The following is a 21,756-nucleotide window of genomic DNA, read 5'->3' on the forward strand; positions in this document are numbered from 1 at the left end:
CTTCTGCCGTCTTGAGTGTCCCCATGCACACAGCCAACGGCATGGGCGGCGCCTCGAAGACCGACAATCGAAGGGAACCTAGCTGACACTCGATGATGTGGTTTGGCATGCTGGGAAAGTAGAGTGCACCGTCAACGAGGTCGCTGGTCATGTTGATGGCCAAGGCGTTGGGGTAATGGACCGAAGTGAGCTCGCTCCATGCGCCGGTCTCCGATGAGTAGAGACGGGCGGATATGATCCAGCTCTTCGTAGACATGGCGACCACATGGAATGGCCCTCCTTGGCAGCAGCGGTGATCGCAGCCTTGCGTGGCGGCAGCACAGAGCACTGCCGCAGTAAAGCACTCGTAGTCCTCCAGCGAGAAGAAGGGCCGAGGCACAAGGTGCTGCTCGCCCGTCGTTGGGTCCCAGACAGCGAGGCCAAAATCCCAGTCGTCGCAATTGGAGCTGGCCGTGTTGGAGGTGAAGAAGAGGGCGCGGCCATGGCAGGCGTCGAACGCGTGCCAGTCAGAGCCAGGTGGGCTGTCGGGTTGGGCGGGGCGGAAGGAGGAGGTTGGAACGAACCGGGATCGGTAGTAGTGATATGGGCCACGGATGTCCCGGAGGAATCCCAGCAGGGGAGGTGTCCCGTGGAGCTCGCGGTAGCGGCGGCGGAACCCGCGGTCGGCGAGGATGCGGCGCCACGGCTTGCAGACGAGGTGCTCTGGCTCCTCCGGGGGGAGGCGGAGGAAGACCTCATCGACGAGCTCCTCCAGCAGCAGCACCGGCTGCGGCGGCGGCGAGGGTTTTGTTGCGCAAGAGCGCAAAGGACGTTGCGATCCCGATTCACAGTTTTCTGGTTATCTGTTCTTCTGCACGGTGCGCTGCCGTTGGATCAGATTTCCTGAAAGGCGCTTCACACACTAGTACACTACCTCACGGTAAAAGTACACTGCCTCAATTAAAAGTTTGCCCGCACCACGATAGCCGCACTTTGGTCAAATGTAATTAATTTTGATTTTCAATTGCACTCTTAGCATTTTAATTGCAGATTTTGCTTATAAAAATGTGTCAAATATTTTTGTCAACACGAGTATATTCAAAACTTTTAAAATGCCACGAATATAAATTTGACGCATTTTAAAGCCAAATTGACGCACTTTGGAATGCGACCGGTTATCTACCGTGACGTAGTGACACGGGCTAATTTGAGCAAAGTAATCATAGTTTTTCAGCGAACGGAATGATTTAAGCGATTAATCTAACTTACTACTCCCTCCGACCCATATTACTTATCGAAATATTACATATACTAGTACAATGTCCGTGCGTTGTAACGGGACAATACAATTAAGCATACGAGCACCGATAAAAAAAGTCATTATATTTCATAAACGACTACATTGCTCGTGCCTTATCAGTCGTTGATATTGCGGATTGCATAGGATCAGCGTCATCTCTAGTAATTCAACTGCTACAAATGATTATCATTTAGCAGCTGCAAAGTGTTGAGAAATATTTACTGGCAACTTTGGGGAGGTACTGCAGAAACAAAGGATTATCATTGCCAATTGTAGCAATTGAAGTTGATAAAAGATAGTTACACCTCATAGACATGCATTTTCTAGTACTGTATATTCATAATGTAATGAAACTAAAAAGGGATCAAGATAGTCTATTTAAAGGCTATGTGCAAATCTCTTCGGCAAAACACAGTATTGGTGAATTAACAACAGAAATGAAGTTCTTGTTTCAGTTCCCTGCTGCTCATGTTTCTGCTTGAAAGCAATCTATTGCAAATATCCATTTCACTTCAGATGACATGTGCTCAGGAGTAGATATATTTCTGAAGGAGCATGTAGAGTAAAATGCACTCTGTTTCGTGGTGTAAAATGTTAAGCTATTTAATAAGCAAACGATGCATCTATGAATATTCAGATTCAGAAGTATGGAATATAAGCAAACAATGTTTACACGAAACAAATTGGTCAGAAATTACACACAAAAAACCAACAAAGCTCAAAGCATGCTTGCGGAGGGGGGAGGGGAGGGTGGGAGGAGGAACCTGAAATCAGTGATATCCTCTGCTGCCTCGAGCTTACTCTCCAGGAAGAAGAACATGTGGGCGCTCGAGCTTCAGGCTTTAGCAGCAGCAGCAGGCGAGCAAGGACGGTGGCTCGAGCACTCGAGCTTCAGCAGCTCTGACCGGCGGGAAGCAGCAGTAGCTCGGATCTGCTATGCGCGACGGCGCTCGGCAAGCTCAGAACTGGAGTTCACTGCCAAGATTCGATTTTTAGCCACGTGAGCTTGGGATGCGGAGGCCGAGGCGAGGCGAGGTGGAGACATGTCGAGGAGGGAGTTGCGTCGGAGGTGGGGTGGATGAGGGCGGACCGACGCGGGCCGCACTCCGTCGTCCCCTTCCCCTCGACTTCTCACCACCCTCGCTCGCTCCGCTCACCCACGCCCGCGCCACTCGCCGCGCTCCCTCCTCGCCGGTGAGGAGGAGAAAAGCGTCGGGGCTCGAGGAGGACCGTGCTGCGATAGGGCAGGAGCCCGGCGGCGGCGTGAGAAATTCAGGGCGATGGGGCCGGCGTCGGGGCGGGGTTGCGACTTGGGAGAGAAAAAATCCCGGCAGCTTGGCGGCGTTGGCCGAGGCGAAGCGGGAGGTAGCGCCGCAGTGTGTCGGCATGGGGAGCCACCACTTGGTCTGTGGGTTGAATTAGCAAAAACTGGAGGGCTAAAGTGCAAAATAGCACGACAGACGAAACCACCGCTTCTTTTATTATTATTTATTTAGATGCTTGCTCCATTCATATTTGGGTAAATTTAAGACAAGTAATATGGATCCCTCAATATGGGTCTGAGGGAGTAATGATTTTCCACCAACTATTACATTTTTTTATTTTTTTATTTTTTATAATGAAATCTGTATTCTCACAATTTTTTGTGAGAAATACATTTATGCAAAAGCTAGGTGTTACATCATCCTAGCCATTTTCAAATTTGAATGGTTTTATGCAAAAGCTATGTGTTGAACCCATGAATTGTATTTGCTTAATGCAACGATGATAATCGATAAAATACCTTTTATTGGAAAAAAATTAATCAATATGTGAATAATATTAATTGAAAGCGGAGAATCATGAAGATAATCGGTGAAATTGCTAAACCTCAAACCAAAATAAATAAAATAAGTTACTGACAAAAACACAAAGTAATAATAACGCAAATTACTATTTGCACACAGAGAACCAAGCTCAAGTAATCATCATTATTTTCAGCTAGTTCAAATAGCATGCCAAACATTTAAGAAGCAATGCAAGTTTCATGGGTCCTTGCCGCAGGTGGTCATCACATAAGAAAAAGAGCATAGAAAAATTTGCGACGAGATTAAATTATGACATTAGCCTGCCATAGCTTGCAATATTGGCTCCTCCGCTTACCAGTTAGTTAGTTCTCCATTATCAGCACCTGATTACAGTTGGTGTTGGTATTGTGGATCAAAGAGCAATATGTTTTCAAACTGGTTAGTCTCCTGTAGATATATATAAGTCGGTCCAGACCCATATGACTCCAGAACCAGATGAAATACAGAAAGAATAGACGCCACTGCATCCAAAGATTGTCTTTTCCTGAGTAAAATGCTGGACAGAAGAAATTACTAAAATCGTAGCAGCATCCAAATCTTCCACCCTGATTCCACGAATCACGTGATGTTCAGAATTAAGATATTGATCTGATTCAGAATCTAATGTTCGAGCACAGTGTAGTCTTGTGTACATATAGATAAGTCGGTCCAGACTCAAATGACCCAAGAACCAAATGAACTGGAGAAAGAGTAGACGCCATAGCATCCAAAGATGTGTTGTTCCAAGTAAAACATTAGCATTTCATCTCAAGTTACTGAAGAGAATGACAATATAGAAGTAACAGGCATGTTAACAATCCACTATGATCATGACATCATTGGTCAGGTTTATTTATCCACTGGAAGCAGGACATCAAGTTACTAAGACAAACTTTATCCGCACAAATACAAAATGTTCATGATATTGATTAGGTTAGCGTGCTAGGTTTCTGGAGCTTGATTCAACCACATTCTGAATTTCACTGTTTTTTACAGATTGGCGGAAGACTATGCATGTAAATCAAAGAAAACTACAAATAATTGAACAGTAAGAACCTGCAGCTAATGAACCGTGACATACTAGTTCATAACCAGGAATGACATTGTCATCCAGTTTATCCAATAAAAAACAATGGCACTAAATTAATATTCCCAAAAGATGTTCGTTTTCATCTTTCACCATGCACGTTAGTTCTACAGGCTTTGAACGACAGTATGAAAGACCCAAGCAGAACTAGTAGTTTAGAAAGCTAACACTGAACCAATTCAGAAAGTAGATAGCCTCACATTTGAGATTTTGGCCATACAAGATCTACTGCTCTGACCAAGTGACTAGTTACAAAATCTGTCATGTTTTGGCAGAAACAAACAGGCTGATCAAAGCCTATAACCTAGTACCACATTGATCACCACGACTGTAGCCAACTGAAATTTGTTTCGAACTTACTCAGCTTAGCAATTTCAGTGCAACTCAAGGCCGCTGTATTAAACGTAGCAGTCACGAGGAGTAACTTGTCACAGTAAGCAATATAATTCAATGCATCAAGCAATAAACATAGCATACGCAACGTATTAACTATATATATCAATAAAAGCATCAAGAAATTGGTCAGTATATGAAGAAACCATACTGATCACAATGACAGTAAGCAATTTGAACTTATTTTAAATTTACTCAGCCAAGCTATTTCAATGTAACTCAAGGTTGTTGTATTAGACATCACAATCACCAGGAATAACTTGTCACAGAGATAAATCAGTGATATAATGTCAATGCATCAAGCATCTAGTATGTAACCTCATATAGAAGTATCAAGAAATTCCTCAGTAAATTTGGCATCATGCAAGACAATTATTCGAGAACAAACTTATTTCCCACAAAAGGGAACAGAAATTAGCCTGACGAATCTCTATCAGATCATAATTCATACAGAACACGAAAATACCACGGGATAAAAAAATCGAACTACCAATCGTTAGTTACTCAAAGATTCTCAAACCTTGTCGGCAACTGCTTCCTCCTTCTTCGTCTACTCGGAAGCTGGGGAGGAAGAAGCCTTCTCAACCACGACTTCCTTCTCATCAGCAGCAGCGGGCTCGGCAACAGATTCTTCCTTCTCATCAGCAGCGGCTGCAGCAGGCTCGGGAACAGATTCTTCCTTCTTCGTCTCCTCAGTGGCCGGCGAGGGCGCGGATTCCTCCCCCTTGTTCTTCTCCGCGTTGGCGGCGGCGACGGCCTCGTTGACGGCCTGCTCGGCCTGGAAGACGGGGGCGTAGTACTCCGAGTGGGCCTCCATGCACGTCTTGAGGTTGGCGGTGGTCTGGAGGCAGCGCTCGACCATGTCGGAGCCGTCCTTCTCCGCCGCCGCCACGCACTCCTCCCACGCCTCGAACGCCTCCTTGCAGCCCCCGCCCTTCATGTACAGGCAGAACCCGCACTCGCCTTCCTCCTCCTCCTCGGCGGCCTCCCCCTTCGCCGGCTCCGTATCGACCACCACTTCTACCAGCACCGCCTCGTCGACGACTACTTGGGGCTCCGCCGCGGCGGGATCGAGGTCGGACGCGGCAGACGCCATTGCTCGCTTTCTCGCAGAAGAAGATTAGATTGCGCGGGCGGAAAAGACGATGCGATGTGTTTGAGATTGGGAGTCGAGTCTCGCCCGTGGTGTGCTCTTCTAGTCCTCTGCTTCTTCTTCTTGGGGAAGAAGATGAAGAATAGGAAAAGGAGTTCGAGCCGCCGCCGCCCGCCGGTCTGGAGTCGTCTTCGGAGAGGGCGGTCGTTCCTGGGCTGCAGGCTTTACTGCTCCCGTGTTCCCCAAGGCCCAAACAATCATGAATCGGACGGGCCAGGCCCAACAAGTACACGGCCCGTTACATAGCGGATAAGGAATTACTCTGCAACTCTGGCAGGCAGAGACCGGACGCTGACGCCACACCTCGCTCGCTCGCTTCTCCCGCCATGGCCACCGCCGTCGCCGCCTTCCGCTCCCTCCTCCGCCCCACCGCCTCCGCCGCCGCGGCCTCTAACAGCAACACACTCCCTCTTCCTTGTCTCCGTTTTCAGAGCCTCCAGAACGACCGCCTCGGGCTCTGCCTCTTCTCCCACCGTCGCCATCGCCGCACCATTCTCCTCCCCGCCTCTGCCGCCGCCGCCGCTTCCGGTGAGGAGCTCTCTTCGGACGGAGAGTATTACTCCGAGGAAGAGGAGGAAGGAGCGGAGTACGGGGAAGTAGAGGAGGGGGAGGAGGTAGAGCCCGAGGCGCAGCCAGTTCGCGGGTACTACCCTCCCAGGACCCGTCCGGCGCTGGGCCAAGAGCCCGGCCGGATCTACGTCGGCAACCTTCCCTACACCTTCACCGCCGCCGAGCTCACCTCGGTGTTCTCCGAGGCCGGCAGCGTCGACGACGTCCAGGTACCCAAACACGCGAAGCCAATCGAATTCATGTCCTCAATTTGTGCGACTAGCTCTCTGGTGTTCCATGGACAGATTCCTGACCAGGAATTGGTCTGATGCTCTGTTGCTGCAGATAATCTATGACAAAATCACCGACCGGAGCCGCGGCTTTGCTTTCGTCACCATGGCCACCGCCGAGGAGGCCGCCAAGGCCGTCCAGATGTTCAATGGGGCTGTGAGTTCCGCACCAGCTGGATCAATTCCACCCCCCCCCCCCCCCATTCTACAACAAAATGTGTTCTTATTGTTGGCCATGAATGCTTGTATCTGTTGTGACATTGATGTGTGAATGCAGCTGCTGGGAGGGAGGACGATCAGGGTGAACTTCCCGGAGGTGCCGCGAGGAGGAGAGAGGGCAGTGGCATCAGCAGCGGCTGCGAAGACTAGCTTGCGTGTCGTTGATGATGGGACTTACAAGGTTTACGCCGGCAATCTCGGGTGGGGTGTGAGGGCCGACGCACTGAAGACGGCGTTTGAGGGCCAGCCGGGCTTGCTTGGCTCCAGGGTAATCTTCGAGCGCGACACAGGCCGGTCAAGGGGGTTCGGGTTTGTCTCCTTCCAGACGTTAGAGGATGCAAATGCCGCCATCCAGGCCATGGACGGGGTGGTATGTCTTGTCACAATTTCGAGCTTCTTTTTCCGACACTTGACCTTAGCAAAGTACCACGATCCATTTATATAATAGCATAAGCAAATCATAATTATGCAAAATATGAATATATGGTACCTGAAACATGTATTATGAAATGTGGCAACAAGGTTAGTATGTGTCACTTTTTTTATTGTTGCAGTATTTGTAGAGTAGATGTCAGTCATACTGATAACATGTGTTAACTGAAGTCTGAAGAAAGAAACCGGAACTTATGAATAACCATCTATCTAACCATACATTATGTACAATGGGTACCCAGAGATTTCTCAATCATGTTTAATTGACTCGGGCTCATTGGCAAAAACAGTGGTTGGTTGACATGTTTATTTCATTGCAATGCAGGAACTGGATGGGAGGCCACTCCGACTTAGTCTGGCATCACAGAACCCTCCAGCTGGTTCCACTCCTAGCACAGTGCTGCCAAAGCAAGAAGAAACTGCCTCAAATGGTTCTGAGGCAGAGGTGGAGACAAGCAATGGTTCAGAGCAATTTGAAGCTGAGACAGAAGAGAGCAACTTACAGACAACCGCCAGTTATTAGGAACTAATCAGCAGGCTATAGATGATTGAGTTTGTAAGCTGTGGTGCAACGTTTACGACATTCTACAATTCAAACCCAAAGATGTACTGGTCTGAGGCTCTACGGGAAAATTTTGACACGAGAGGCGCTCGAGCGATGTTTCAGCTAAGGACACTATCAGACATGTAGGAGCTCCCAGTTCCAGTTATTTTTGCAATATATGGTGTAGAAATATGCAGATCTAAAGTGCTTCATGAAAACAGGTTCAGTAGAGATGTTCTGTATAATTTTGAGTACTGGATTGACTCATGTCTCTCATGTCTTGTGCATTTCATGAAATAAATTGGAATGATACCCAGGGTATTGGCTATTGTCAGTTTAGTTTTAGGCTTTTAGAACTTCTGCCGTATAAAAGGCCATTTGAGTGCTTAGAACTTGTAATCCAATTTGGCATGCACAGTCTGACAGTGAAAACGTACACATTGGGTGCACCTACCTGGATTGTCGTATACTCAAATTTACGGACATGAACATATGATGGCATTGCAAATTGAAAATTGTAGGTACAATTTTTTTCAACACATCAAAACTATTCCATAAGCTCATATTGAACACAAAACCGAACAGCAAATAAGATGAAATGTTTAAAAACCATTCACTCTGCATCATCAGCTATTCTGGACTGAGGTACCACTTCCACTCTCAAGCTGTGCATCGGCAGAAGCATCCAGGTCATGAGGGAAGAAGAGCCTGCAGTGCAGAAGGATCTCTTAATCACATCGTTTAAAAACTTTAGACACAGGCAGAGCTGGAGCTAGCATCATTAGAAAAACCTGCTGCACCAGATGTGTGTTTAGAGGAGAATGGAATGTTTCTTAGTGAGTGACAGCTGACCTGCATGTGTTGTGGTACAGAGTTTTACTTAAGCCTTCTACATCAGAAATTCCTTTGCATCCAGCCACTACCTCAAGGACTTGCCTGGAATTGATAAATCTCTAGATATAAAGAAAAATATGGAGGCAAATCATGTGCAAATATAGATTTAAACAAAAAACTCATGAACTTAATTTCTGTCCAACCAACAGCTTGATTCTGCATATCAGGACACAAGGCTAATCAAGTAAATTGCTGCATGGCAGCATATTTGAATCGTAAATGGTCAGAACTTTATTGATCAAGTATTTATAACACGCATGCTCAGTCAAATATTGCTACAGGAAAAAGCATAATTTTTAGTCCATCTCTACAGAAAAAGATGCAGTACTTAGTGCATGGAAAGGAAATAAGCACTTCAGGTGTTCAAGTAAACTTCACATAAAAAGTTGAGAACGTAGAGACTTGACAATTGGTTAACCAAGATTGTTGGAATTTATGCACAACTTCCTTCACATACCTGACTAAACAAGGCTCGTTGCGACCTTTAACTGTTGAACCAGGTTCATACTTTTCTTTCTTCTTGGATGGCCAGACAGATTTTACAAACTGGATTCCAGCATGAGTATTTTTAATATCACAATATGGAGAATCTGTCTCTACCATCATCCTCTCTGCAGGAATCCCTCTTACAACCTCAAGATTTTCGTTAGTCTTGAGAGAGCAGCCGTTAATACCTGCAATGATGCATGAAGGCTTCAAATTTTGATAGAACATCAGGGGCTAATGTTATTTCTCATGATGGAGATTTTTAACCATAAGGGCATCAAGCCAATCAAAGTTCCTTTGCATCACATGCAGGTTTTTATCACCAAGGTAGGGAAGTTACCTATAAACATCTTTTCGAAAGACAGGAGCTTGTCACGTTCTTCTGCAGTACCAGTGAAGGAATGTGTAACCCCACCTGGGAATCTGCAGTAGGAAAATGCAGTTCTTACTTCTTAGACATGAATAGGAGATAACATGTCAAAGTGAATTCAGAAAGGGATGCAGCTATAGCATGCAAAACTGACCAAGATTATCACTTGTCTCTTGTCATCGTGCTCTACAGAATAGAAATTACCTGTACAGATTCCGTGACAAAATTTCAGAAAAGTCTTCGCCAGCAGCACGCATGTGAAGGAACATTGGTAGTTTTACTGCTTCAGCCAATTCAAATTGTTTCTCAAAGTACCTAAAACGAAATAAATAGTTCAGAAAATATGCAGATTAGCTGTTACTTTTCTTTGCGCTTGTGGGGAACCGTACTTCTTTTGTACATCTGAAGGACAGAAGTGAAGTCTATCATAGTCCAAACCACACTCTCCAACTGCCACAACCTACAGAAATTGAATCCATAAAAAAGGTGACAGGCATAGTTTCCAATGAGAAACGTTAAGATTTCTGATTGCACAAAAGATCACATCTTCATGAAATCCTTCTGTTTCTTTTGCAAGTAAACATTACTACATGTGTACTGTTAACATAGTTATTGGATCTTCAGTATTTAAGTAAGAAATGAGCTGAGTTGAAGCTGAGCCCTTTCCTCATCGACAAGATCCTGTTCAGTTACTTGTAAGCAAAGAGCCAGGTTTATCTTTCTGCTAGTTCAAGCCTTGTGCAGATGCCCAAAAGGCAACCATAAAATTCATACACCCACCTTGCCCTTCTCAATGCCCTCCTTTGCTAGAGCTAACAATGCCTGAAAATGCCTTTCGGGGTCTCCACTCTCGTCAAACTCCTAACCATCGAAAAAGCAATATATTTACACAACCAAACCACGAATGAAAATCTGAATATCAGTCACAAATGATGCAAGAAATATCATCCACCAATCCACCATTACCCCACATCTCGTCGGGTGGACACCCACAGTGCAGAACAGCCTTCCTGCATGCAACACACAGAAGACAGCTCCTCACACGCATTACATCAAACAATTTACATGCACCAACAAGGACTTCATTCAATGAACAGCAGGGCTTACCGTCGGTCTCGGCGATCTCGAGCGCCTCCCTTGACTCTGTCAGCGACCCTCCTGTGACCTGCCGCCGGGCCAAAACGAATCTAGCTTAGCATAGCTAGTTCAGACCAATCAAACAGAGTAGAACAAACATGAGGCACAGCGTACCCAGGTAGTCTTACAATGATGCGGTCGACGCCGGCGGCCCAGGCTCGTGCGAGGACGGCGGGGATGTCAGCTGAGTGGCACTGCTTGCCGTGGTACAAGCCCTTAAACATGCCATCTTCGCAAGCAGCAGAGTTCGTCGGAGTGAATCAATGGTTCGCCAGGAAGAAAGCAAGAATTGGAAGTATGACGGCTAGATAAAGTTTTAAGGCGAGAGGGGGAGGTCATACCGGTGAAGTTGACGGCGATGTCTGGTGGCCGTGCCGGAGACGAGGAAGAAGATTAGAGGAGGGGACGAGTTAACTAGTCAGTTTGGGTAAAAGAGCAGTAAAGCAGCGAATTAGAGAGGGGAAGGATGGGAAAGCGAAGTGCTGTGCTAGTGTGGGAGTAAAGATGAGGGGGAGCAGAGCACTTGCCGATGAGCTTGACGGTGGCGGACGCCATGGCCGCCGCTCGCGAGGAATAGGTCAGACGGTCTCACAGAGAAGAAAGGGCCGTAGGAATTCGGCCCACATTCCGTTCCGCTCACGAGGAATAGGTCAGACGGTCTCACACAGAAGAATTTGGGCTTTTTTCTTTCGTTGTCATAGAAGATACCACTAGTCTGCACCGTAATTTTGAGAAATTTTTACGGTACCCGGTACTCCTGATTGAGAGGAGGAGTACCATTTAAATCTGATCTTCCATTCATAAGGGTAGTTTAGTCTTTTCTTTTTAATTGATTTTTTTTCAGTCGATCGTTAACTAAAGAACATCCGATCGATCCCAATCTGCGCATGTCATCGGCGCTGGCGCTTTCATCCTGATCGGCGTCATCAATTCGTCTCGGGGCGCCGGCTGCACGTCATGCCCGTCAACACTCAAGAGCCCGACTCTGCAACCTCCTCCTCATCAAGCCCGAACCGCCGATCCTCACCTGTGCGCGTCCATGTCGTTCCTTCGCCCCAGTTGTCCTCCAGATCACGCCCGCGCCTTCTTCTCCATTAATCCAAACACACGTGCGCCTCTCCAGCATCCTCCTCGACTCGCTTGTACTGCAGCCGCCTCATCCCCGTTCTAATTTTCTTGTTACTAGTCGACGAACTTCCAGCCAGCATATTGAGATGTAAATGGACAATTCTGCCATGCATTTGACTTGTACGATTTAATTTCTCTGAACCAGCCGGTGTAATCTCATCTTTAATCTTGCATCACAAATTCACAATCCAATTCGCGTATGAACGATAGTCGCCTGCTACTGCTAGGGTCCTAGCTGCCGCTCCGCCTGGACGGAGTGGCGGCGGCCTGACCGTCATAATCGTTTTTTTGAGTCATGACCGTCGTAACCGTTGCTTCTGGATCCGAACTAAACGCCTGGTGCTCGCTGTTGTGTAAATCTCCGTCCGTGTCCAACGCCTCGCTCTGCCGGCCTTCTCTTTGGCGGCCACGACGGCCTGACGCAGGCCACCAAACCTGTACGTCGACTTCTTCCGTCGAGGGCACGCCGCCCGCAAAGTAAAACTAGGCTTCCGTGCGATGCGAGAGGGGAATAAAAATTATTTTGTTTTAAGAATTAGTATCTCTGGATTACCATTTTACCCTTGTACTCAGGGTACTCCTGCGGTTTTGTGCGTCGTACTCTCCCGTTTTTGCATGGGAGTGCCATTCAATAACGTCCATCGGATTAACACAAACGGATGGCTCATATTTATTTAAGGGTACCGTAAAAGAGCTCGTAATTTTACACTTTGCACAATGTTTCTTTTAAAAAATGATATCGTTGAATGCAACTTCATTATGGCAAATGTGGAACTACATTTGTTAACTCGTTGCATGTTTTCTAGTTGTAGAAATAAAATTACCGACAACATTATTTGTTGATACATGAACTTGACATGGAGAAACACTTTAGTACACATCATGTAATTGATATCGTAAACTTAACATGCATGTGGGAACACTTTTAGTTCAAATTGATTTCCACTTGAGGGCCTAAAATTGTGAAGCTCAACATTACAGTTAGCTCTTTTAAAAACTCCAAACGTTTCACGCACCAAGCCCATGGTGCAAAAATTCCGGTTATGCATCTTTATGACCTAAAGTGTTGATCCGTGCCAAGTTCACGTACCTTTGCAGTTAACTCCATATAAAAAGGTAAAGTTGCACGTGTACTAAAAAGCCAGTTCAAACTCTTCATGAATATATATTGATATGTAATAAAATAAAAAGGATAATAAATTTTATAGTACATGACCACACCTAACTTGCAGTTATGAGAGTATACGCTGTAGTCTCAAAATATATACCCGGCCTTGATCATCAAGGACGTATCAGCAACTATCACTCTTCTAGTAAAAAAATAACCTCGCAACTGCTTTCTTTTCCACTAAACAAAACCATCGGGTCCCTCGATAAAAATAAAATCACACGAGCTTCTATATCTTGCACCAGGACGTATCAGCAACTATCACTCTTCTAGTAAAAAAATAACCTCGCAACTGCCTTCTTTTCCACTAAACAAAACCATCGGGTCCCTCGATAAAAATAAACATGAAGTATACGTGGGATGGTGGAGCGATGAGTATACATAGTTCCCCTCACTTGTTTTGCATATATACTTCAAATGAAACAATGTTCTGACTACATGGCATGGCATGGCATGGCATGGGCTTAGGAGACATTGGGAATGGGTGTTTTACTTCATTCCCAAAACAAACTTCGTGTCCTCAGCTGCCTAGATCGCACCTACTAGTTCGCATCCAAGTTGTATGTAGAGTTTGCAACCGCAATGGAGGCATCAGTATCCGGGCCAGGATAAGAAAACCGTGAGGAAGCATAATTTGAATGCGGGCTGTGACGAGGGGAAAAAAACCCGCACTCGCGTGGCAAAAGAGACACGCTACCTTTCTCTCGCTCTCTCTCTCTGACCTACTACCCCACTAGATCCAAGGTCTTGGACCATCGGAATGGCGAAGCAGCTGCGTCGTCCTTGACTTCGTCCATTAATTCATCATCGTCTTCCTTCCCAGGCTCGACGTCCTCCTTTCCAAGCTGGTCAGCAGTCCCCTTTCCGGCAAACTCGTCGGCTCCCCAAGCTGCTCAGCTCAGCAGTCCTTGCTCCTCCGACCCGTTGTATTGGTGGTTGATTTGCCAAAGAAAAGCCGGTTTCAAGATTCGGTTAGGATTTTTTTTGTTACTACATGTGCTTCATTGTGATAAAAAAAAGAGAGGGAAAATGGCGGTCTTCGTAGACTTGAGGCACCACGCACTATTAGACTGGAGTACTGGACCAGTAGTTGATTGGAAGGTCTCGCCGGAGATTCCCTTCACCCATGTCCTGAGGGTCTCAAAGTCCACGCCGTCCTAATGGAGACGTGTCCTGTCCCCGGGACCCGTGTATATCCACGCGGGCCGGGAGTGTAGCTGCAGCGGGGCTATGCGCCGATGGACAAAGGTGCGTGCCACGTCCACATCGGTGAGCCCCGCTAGCCGTAGCGCCTTAATCTTCTCCACGATGGGGAAGAGGTCGGCGTCGCGGTCGTATCTGTCCTGCCAGCCGTTCTGGGGTAGCGGCAACTCCGTCGGCGACTGTATGAACTCCTGGGGTCCTCCACTCGGACCCAGTACCAATCGCTTCGCCACTCTTTTTCAATCTTCTTCCCCGACCGGACGATGAACTCGGACTTCATCTGGTCGCGGGCGCGGAATACCACCCCCGACGACATCGCCTTCGCGTTGTCAATGCGGGGGTAGAAGTAGTGGCGGAAGAGCCCCACCGACGGCATCACCCTCACGAACGCCTCGCAGAGGAACTAGAAGGTGGTGAGGAGGAATAGCGATGTGGGGTGGAGCTGCGCCACCCGCAACTGGTAGGACTCCATCAGTGCGTGGAGGAATAGGGAGAAAGGCGGCACCATGCCGCAGAGAAGGAAGCGCGCGAACACCCGGAAGTCGTTGTCCTAGTGCTCGACGCCCGCCGGGAAGATCCGCGTCTCCCCATGCTCATTGAAGTTGGAGGCGACGGCGTGCCGGAGCTTCCCCAGCGCCTCGCCATTATAGCCGGGGCGGAAGAAGGCGACTGTGGCTCGCATCTCCCGCCTCTTCTGGTCCTTGGCGGCGGCCGCCTTGATTGCCGCCTCACTCTTGCTTGTTGAGGCCCTCTTCGAGGTTTGGACCTCCTTCCCCTTTCTGGTGGTGGGGGGCGCCATGGAGAGCGGAGGCGAAAACTAGCAGGAGCGCAGGGGTGCGAGATGCGGAAGGGGATGGAGACGAAGGCTATGGGGGCAGAGTATTTTTCCCCTTTTGGCAACGGTAGTAGCTTTATAACGTCCGGCCGTTTGGTAACGGCCGGTTCCGTACCCTACGGGTGCGCGAGGATAACTCCTAATCATTAGGAGTAATGCGCGGAGTGGCCCTAACTTCCCTATTTAGGGGGGGAGTTAGGGCGGAAATCACGCGCCCACTACCCCGTTTGTAACGGCGCCGTACACGGGGCAGCGAAGGGACGCGGGCCCGCGGCGGATCGGGGCCCACACGTCGGTTAAGGGCGTAGCCCGGCAACTGACCGGGAAGAAGACTCTTCCGGGAACAGGTGATTCCGGCCCACACCCGGGGGCTACTGTAGCACCAGTGGCACCCGGGGTACCACCGCTGCGTGACGCGCGGGCCCCATTCCCGAGTTCCCGAGAAGGTTTCATCCCGGGCAGCGTCTATGAGCAGCCCGACAAGTTACCAGCCCGGAAGGGGCTAGCGGGGCTTCGGGGAATATTTCCGCTTGGGCACCTCCCGGGAAGCTGCTTCCCGGGGGAGGTTCCTGGGTGCGTTGGGCCCAGGCGCTTCCCGGGGTCGACTTGCCGGGACAGGGGGTTCCCGGGCGCATGCCCCCGCCTCAGGCGCGAGGCCCAGCATCCAGATCTACAGCGGCACGAGGACGCGTGGCGGGCGTGGGATGCACGGTCCCACCGGGGCAAGGAGTAAGGCGCGCGGTGCATTAAATGAGCCGACCGACGGGGCGTTACCCGTCCGATCAAGGGAATAGTTGCTGTCCAATCCTACTCTAGGGTTTTAGACCCCTAGCGGCGGAGGTGGCATCCATGCACGCCACCAGATCACCGAGGGGAGTTGTATGCCTCCCTGCTCGACACTTGTAGCTCATGCACTGTGGCACCTGTGGCATCCCCTTGAGTATAAAAGGAGGACCCTCGCCAACAGTCAGGAGGGTGAGAAGGTTCGAGTTTTGGTTCCGCGTAAGTTGGGTTCGGTTCAATCGGCCCACAGTTAGCCTCTTGCATGAGCAGAGGATAGTAAGGAGCACCTAGCCAGAGAGAGAGAGAGCCTGAGAACTCGCCCGGCAACCTGTAAGCGCTTGAGTTTAATCTAATACCAGCTCAGACAAGCAGGACGTAGGGTTTTACACCTCCGGGTGGCCCGAACCTGGGTAAAAACGTGCGTGTGTTTTCTTCTTGGATTAGCGCGCACCTTCAGTACTTCATCTCGCCGGCCCTGCAGGGCCTCATTGGCCGTGCTGGCGATTGCCGGGGCGAACCCCGACGCCCCTACCGAACCTAAAAAGGGGGCCGTGACCGCACGCCCCCGGTGTCGGAGCACCGTGCGTCGACACTGCCGTACCAATAATTCTTCAGCCACGCTGTGAATGTTTTATTGTGGTCCCAGTGGATCCAGACTTCTCCTCTTTTAGGGTTTTCATTTCGTAGTTGTTCCATGTGCATTTCCTGATAAGGCCGGCAGTAATCGACAGTTTGCAACACAACCAAATGTGCTCTTTCAAAGTCAGCTTCTCTTCCTCTTCCATAGACATTAAGTTATGTATGTCCAAGGCCACCTTCGCCATCGAGCTTGCCCTTGTGCCGTGATTCGGGAACACCTATTGATTTCAGATCGGCCAATCAATCCGTGCAGAACTCGATGTACTCTTCTGCCCTAAAGCCTTCCACGATGCTACCTTCCGGACGTGATCTGTTACGAACGTACCGCTTTAGAACCCCGTTGTATCGTTCAGGGCCATACATGTTATGCAGGAACGAGGGCCCTAGGGACAGGATCTCATCGCATATGTCGATCATTAGATGGACCATGATATCGAAGAATGATGGAGGGAAGAACATTTCGAGCTCGCACAGAATCTGTATCATACTATCCTTCAGTATCTAGCATCGTCTAACGGTGATTGACTTCTGCGAGATGCTGTCAAAGAAGTCAGAAAGCTTCATGATTGTCTCCGTTACGTGCGGCTCCATGATATCTCTCATTGCGACTGGAAGTAACTGAGTGAGTATGACATGGTTGTCGTGAGATTTCATGCCAGATAGCTTGTAACTCTTCATGTCAACTAGATGCTTGACGCTCGACGAGTAGTTCGATGGGACTTTAATGCCTTGCAGGCACTGACACATCCTTAACGTTCTACATCCAACGCTCAACTCGGCCACCTGTCGTAAGATACCAGACAGTCTTTGCTGGCCTACCCTTCATCACTTCTTTCCCATCGTCTTCGCCAGCTCTGGCGTTTTTCTTTTTGTATCTCGATGCACCGCATATGTGGCAGCTCTCATGGTTCTCGTACTCTCCAATGTATACCATGCAGTCGTTTGGACATGAATGATGTTTCATGCAATCCAATCCGAGCGGGCATGTAATCTTCTTCGCCTCGTATGTGCTCTTGGGCAACTTATTTGGCTGTGGAAAAACCGAAGCAAGGTAACTCAACAAGCCCATGAAGCCCTTGTCTGACCAGCATGATGCTGCCTTCAGTCTCAAAAGTTCGAGCGTCACTTCGAGCACGTTGTTTTCTTCGCTAGCTCCATCATACAAGGGTGTGTTTGCATCCTCCAACAATTTTTTGAACTGAGCAGACTCTGCCTCATCTTCGGGGTTCTCCGGCTGGTCTCGTAGGTACGGGTCATCTAGCATTTCGGCAATCCTGCCACGTGGAGCTACTTCACCTTCCACATTAGCCTCCTCATCCACTCTTGTTTGTTCCTCGGAATCATTCGCCAGATCATACCGCAGGACATCATCATCTTCGCTACCGTTACTGACATCAACCGCATCCTCCCCATGACAAGTCCAGCGAGAATAACCATCGACAAAACCCGATGCCAGCACGTGCATCTGAACATCTTCAGGCTTCATCATGCATGTGTTTCCACATTTGCAACATGGGCAACGCATCATCAAAAGTCCATTTCGTTCCATATCACCTTTCTCGACTCCAAAAAAGACCGTCCATTCGGTTATCCATCGAGCATTGATTCTTTCCAAGAACGGTCCTTCGATCTACAACACAATACACAAGAAAACAAAAATGCAAAATAGTTAGCCTAATCATTGACAAGGAGATTAATGTGCTAATTAACTGGAGCTAACTAAAATTTTGAAATTAGAGACATTCGGAGAGAAATTGGAGGCCGGCGAGAAATATCAGGAGGGAGAGAGAGCACACAAGCGAGAGGGAAGCTCCGGGTGATGGTGAGGACACCGCATTTCGGCCGGCGGCCGCGGAGCTCAAAAATTTTAAATTGGGAAAATTCGGAGAGAAATTGAGGCCGCCGAGAGAGATCGGGGGGGGGGGGGGCGGAGAGAGACATCGGGAGGGAGAGGGAAGCTTATGGCTCGAAGATCGGAGCGCACCGGACGCCGGAGCTCCAAAAATGGAGCTCGGCGGCCATGGAGGCGGCGCCGCCGGCGCAGGGGGGGGGGGGGAGGGAGGAGGGCGTACCTGGGGCGCTCGCCGAAGGCCATGGCGCGGTCGGGCGGCACCTCGCCGTCGCTGGAGAGGAAGGGGCCGCAGCTGGTCCGTCACGACGCGCGGTGCGACCAGCTGCGGCTCCGCACAGCGTACTTAATACGCGAGTAACATCAATGTCGGTCCAGAAAACCTCGACGGTTACTGATAATCGTGTAGACCGTTACTGATGCATGTTTCATCAGTGGCGGTCGCCCCATAAACGAGCGCCACTGATGTAACTCGCGAGCTATGAGTGTTCATCAGTGGCGGTCGTGTCACGCGACCGCCACTGATGTGTGGCTGGGCGGGGACGGACGGTGCCCGCTCGATTCATCAGTAACGGTCGTGACCGCGACCGACACTGATGTTCTTTATCAGTAACGGTCGCGCCTACCTGACAACCTCCTGGGCAGCTGCGAGTGCCTGTGCTTGCATTTGGGCAGCAGCAGTCGCCCGTTGTTTGATTTGCTGCTGTGCTTGGAGTTGAGCAGCCTGCTGCTGCTGAGCTTGAGCGGCAGCCTGAGCCGCAGGATCACCGTTGTTTATCATGGTGACGAAGAAGCCGACGAGGAAGGGATGTGATGAAGCGAGCAGTCACGTAAGAACGCTCCCCAAAAACCTTATCGACCGTCTCCCGCGCAGGATCTCGAAGGTCGGGGTTCCGGAGGCCTGCTCTCCCGGCGAGCTGTGCACGCAGCCGGCGGGATGGAGTAGCAGAAGGCAGCGAACAACGAGATTGGATCGTGGGTGCAACAACAGATTTTTGGGCGTATTCGTTCTGAGGCCGGGAACGTCTTATTATATAGGCACGCATGCGGATGTCGGTTTAGGAAACCATCAATTTAGGAAACCTTCAGTTTAGAAAACCAACCGCCGTTGATTTAGGAAACCTTCGGTTTAGGAAACCAACGGACGTTGATTTAGGAAACCTTCGGTTTAGAAAACCAAAGTCGACTCCGCAATTATCAGGATTTGTTACGCGTCCGCAACATATTCCAACTGCCAAAAGAATAAGCAACGATCCGGACCGACCGACTCGATGAATGGGCTTTTGAGATTTTACAGGAATTTAATTTAGTTTAGGCGTTTGCCTTATCCTAAATTCCAACAATCCCCCACAATATCTCATAAGCACATAAGAATGCCGTTGATCCAAAACTCTGTTTTTGATATACCAGCGTTTCAGTGGAGACCGGTTAAGGTTGAACATCCACCTAAATAAATAGCTATACTCATGCACAACTGAACAATGGACAAGACCTTAAATTGTCAGTTTTCTGTGTTAGAGCTTCACTAAGTTGTTGTCTGGTAGAGGGCTGCCGAAAGCTACCCTACGGTGTGGAGCATATAAGTCATTCTCCAGGCCTTTTTCATGAGCTTACTAGAGACCACCCAAATCTCATAAACTGCGACCAACAATCAGGCTCATATAGGTGTGTTCTTTCGAGACTACTCTGTAGGACAGTATCTCTCTTGCAAATTAATGCAACGCATCAGAACACATTAAGTTGAACAACCTACCATACAACATACGAGAGTAATGCATCGTCAACGGAGTGGGATAAAGAATGTACACTCTCCTCAGTTATCCTATGACTTGTTTCCCAGGTCCTACTTCACGGGATCTCCGATCACATAGGCTGGCTTACCGCCATGGTAACTCACGTGGGTCGCAACCCCATCTCCCTTGATATAGATTCTATCACATTCCTTGATAGACCCTTCGTAAAGGGATCTGCCAGATTTTTAGCCGTTGGAATATACTCCAATGCTATTATTCCGGAATTTCTCATTGCTCTGACAGATTTCAGACGTCTTCTGATGTGTCTTGATGACTTCATGTTGTCTTTAGAACTGTTCACTTTGACTATCACAGTTTGATTGTCACAGTTCATAAGAATTGCCGGTACAGGTTTTTCAACAATCGGCAAGTCCATCAAGAGCTCTCGAAGTCAGTCGGTTTCAACCGTGGATGTATCTAACGCTGAAAGTTCTGCTTCCATTGTTGATCTGGTTAAGATCGTTTGCTTGCAAGACTTCCAGGAAACAGCTCCCCCTCCGAGTGTGAACACATATTCACTCGTGGTCTTTAGTTCATCAACATCAGATATCCAGTTTGAATCACTATAGCCCTCAAGTACCTTGGGGTACCCAGTATAGTGTATACCATAGCTCATTGTATCCTTTAGGTAGCGCATTACCCTCTCGAGTGCACTCCAGTGATCATCTCCCAGATTCTTAGTGAACCGACTCAGTTTGCTCACAACAAAAGAGATGTCAGGTCTAGTTGCGCTAGCTAAATACATGAGCGAGCCAATAATCTGAGAATATCTCAGTTAGTCTCTTCCAATTATGTGATTCTTGCGAAGCAGAACACTTGGATCATAAGGAGTTGGAGAAGGTTTACAATCAGCATAGCTGAAACGGCTCAATATCTTCTCCACATAGTGAGATTGCAACAGAGTGATCTCACCGTTGTCGCCTCTCACAAGCTTGATGTTTAAAATGACATCAGCTACACCAAGATCTTTCATGTCAAAGCACTTCGACAAGAAAGCCTTAACCTCTTCAATCACTTCGAGGTCAGTCCCAAATATTAGTATGTCATCGACCTACAAGCAGAGTATAACTCCCTCACCCCCACCATGGCGGTAGTATACACATTTGTCAGCTTCGTTAACAACAAAGCCGGCCGATGTCAAAGTTTTGTCAAACTTCTCATGCCATTGCTTAGAATCTTGTTTCAGGCCATATAGAGACTTTAATAACTTACACAATTTGTCTTTATGACCCTTTATTACAAATCCATCTGGCTATTTCATGTAAATTCCCTCGTCCAACTCTCCATTAAGGAAAGCTGTCTTGACGTCAATTTGATGGACGATCAGACCATATGAGGCAGCCAGTGACAGTAATACTCTGATTGTGGTCAATTGAGCTACAGGTGAGTAAGTATCAAAGAAATCCTCACCTTCTTTCTGGGTAAAACCCTTAGCCACAAGCCGTGCTTTGTACTTCTTAATAGTACCATCGGGCCTAAGCTTTTTTTAAAATATCCACTTGCATCCTACGGGTTTGCACCCGTACGGACGGTCAAAGACCTCCCAAGTACCATTAGCCATGATGGAATCCATCTCACTACGAATGGCTTCCTTCCAATAGTCTGCATCCGGAGATGCAAATGCTTCATTAATGGTTTTAGGAGTGTCTTCCACAAGGTACACAATGAAATCATCACCAAAGGATTTTGCAATCCTTTG

The 21,756-nt window shown here is 48.3% G+C and overlaps 3 protein-coding genes across 3 annotated transcripts; 1 reads left to right on the forward strand and 2 right to left on the reverse strand.

The window, feature by feature from the left end:
- Positions 1-4,865: 4,865 nt before the first annotated feature.
- LOC100839268 lies at positions 4,866-5,863 on the reverse strand. Its single transcript, XM_003561370.4, has one exon. The coding sequence runs from the start codon at positions 5,679-5,681 to the stop codon at positions 5,136-5,138; it is 546 nt and encodes a 181-aa protein (XP_003561418.1). The 5' UTR covers positions 5,682-5,863; the 3' UTR covers positions 4,866-5,135.
- Positions 5,864-6,000: 137 nt separating this feature from the next.
- LOC100839550 (RNA-binding protein CP33, chloroplastic) lies at positions 6,001-8,088 on the forward strand. The gene is made up of 4 exons (XM_003557534.4): positions 6,001-6,517; positions 6,633-6,734; positions 6,855-7,166; positions 7,554-8,088. The coding sequence occupies exons 1-4, from the start codon at positions 6,065-6,067 to the stop codon at positions 7,749-7,751; spliced, it is 1,065 nt and encodes a 354-aa protein (XP_003557582.1). The 5' UTR covers positions 6,001-6,064; the 3' UTR covers positions 7,752-8,088.
- Positions 8,089-8,247: 159 nt separating this feature from the next.
- Positions 8,248-11,350, reverse strand: LOC100839854 (putative deoxyribonuclease TATDN1). The gene is made up of 12 exons (XM_003557535.4): positions 11,187-11,350; positions 11,001-11,021; positions 10,788-10,888; positions 10,630-10,687; positions 10,489-10,532; positions 10,303-10,383; positions 9,912-9,982; positions 9,727-9,837; positions 9,493-9,575; positions 9,124-9,340; positions 8,625-8,708; positions 8,248-8,480 (listed from the first exon to the last, which is right to left on the reverse strand). Exons 1-12 carry the CDS (start codon positions 11,212-11,214, stop codon positions 8,399-8,401), a joined length of 981 nt encoding a protein of 326 aa, XP_003557583.1. The 5' UTR covers positions 11,215-11,350; the 3' UTR covers positions 8,248-8,398.
- Positions 11,351-21,756: the final 10,406 nt, after the last annotated feature.

The sequence above is a fragment of the Brachypodium distachyon genome, chromosome 1, assembly GCF_000005505.3.
Source record: "Brachypodium distachyon strain Bd21 chromosome 1, Brachypodium_distachyon_v3.0, whole genome shotgun sequence".
NCBI classification, from domain to species: Eukaryota; Viridiplantae; Streptophyta; class Magnoliopsida; order Poales; family Poaceae; genus Brachypodium; species Brachypodium distachyon.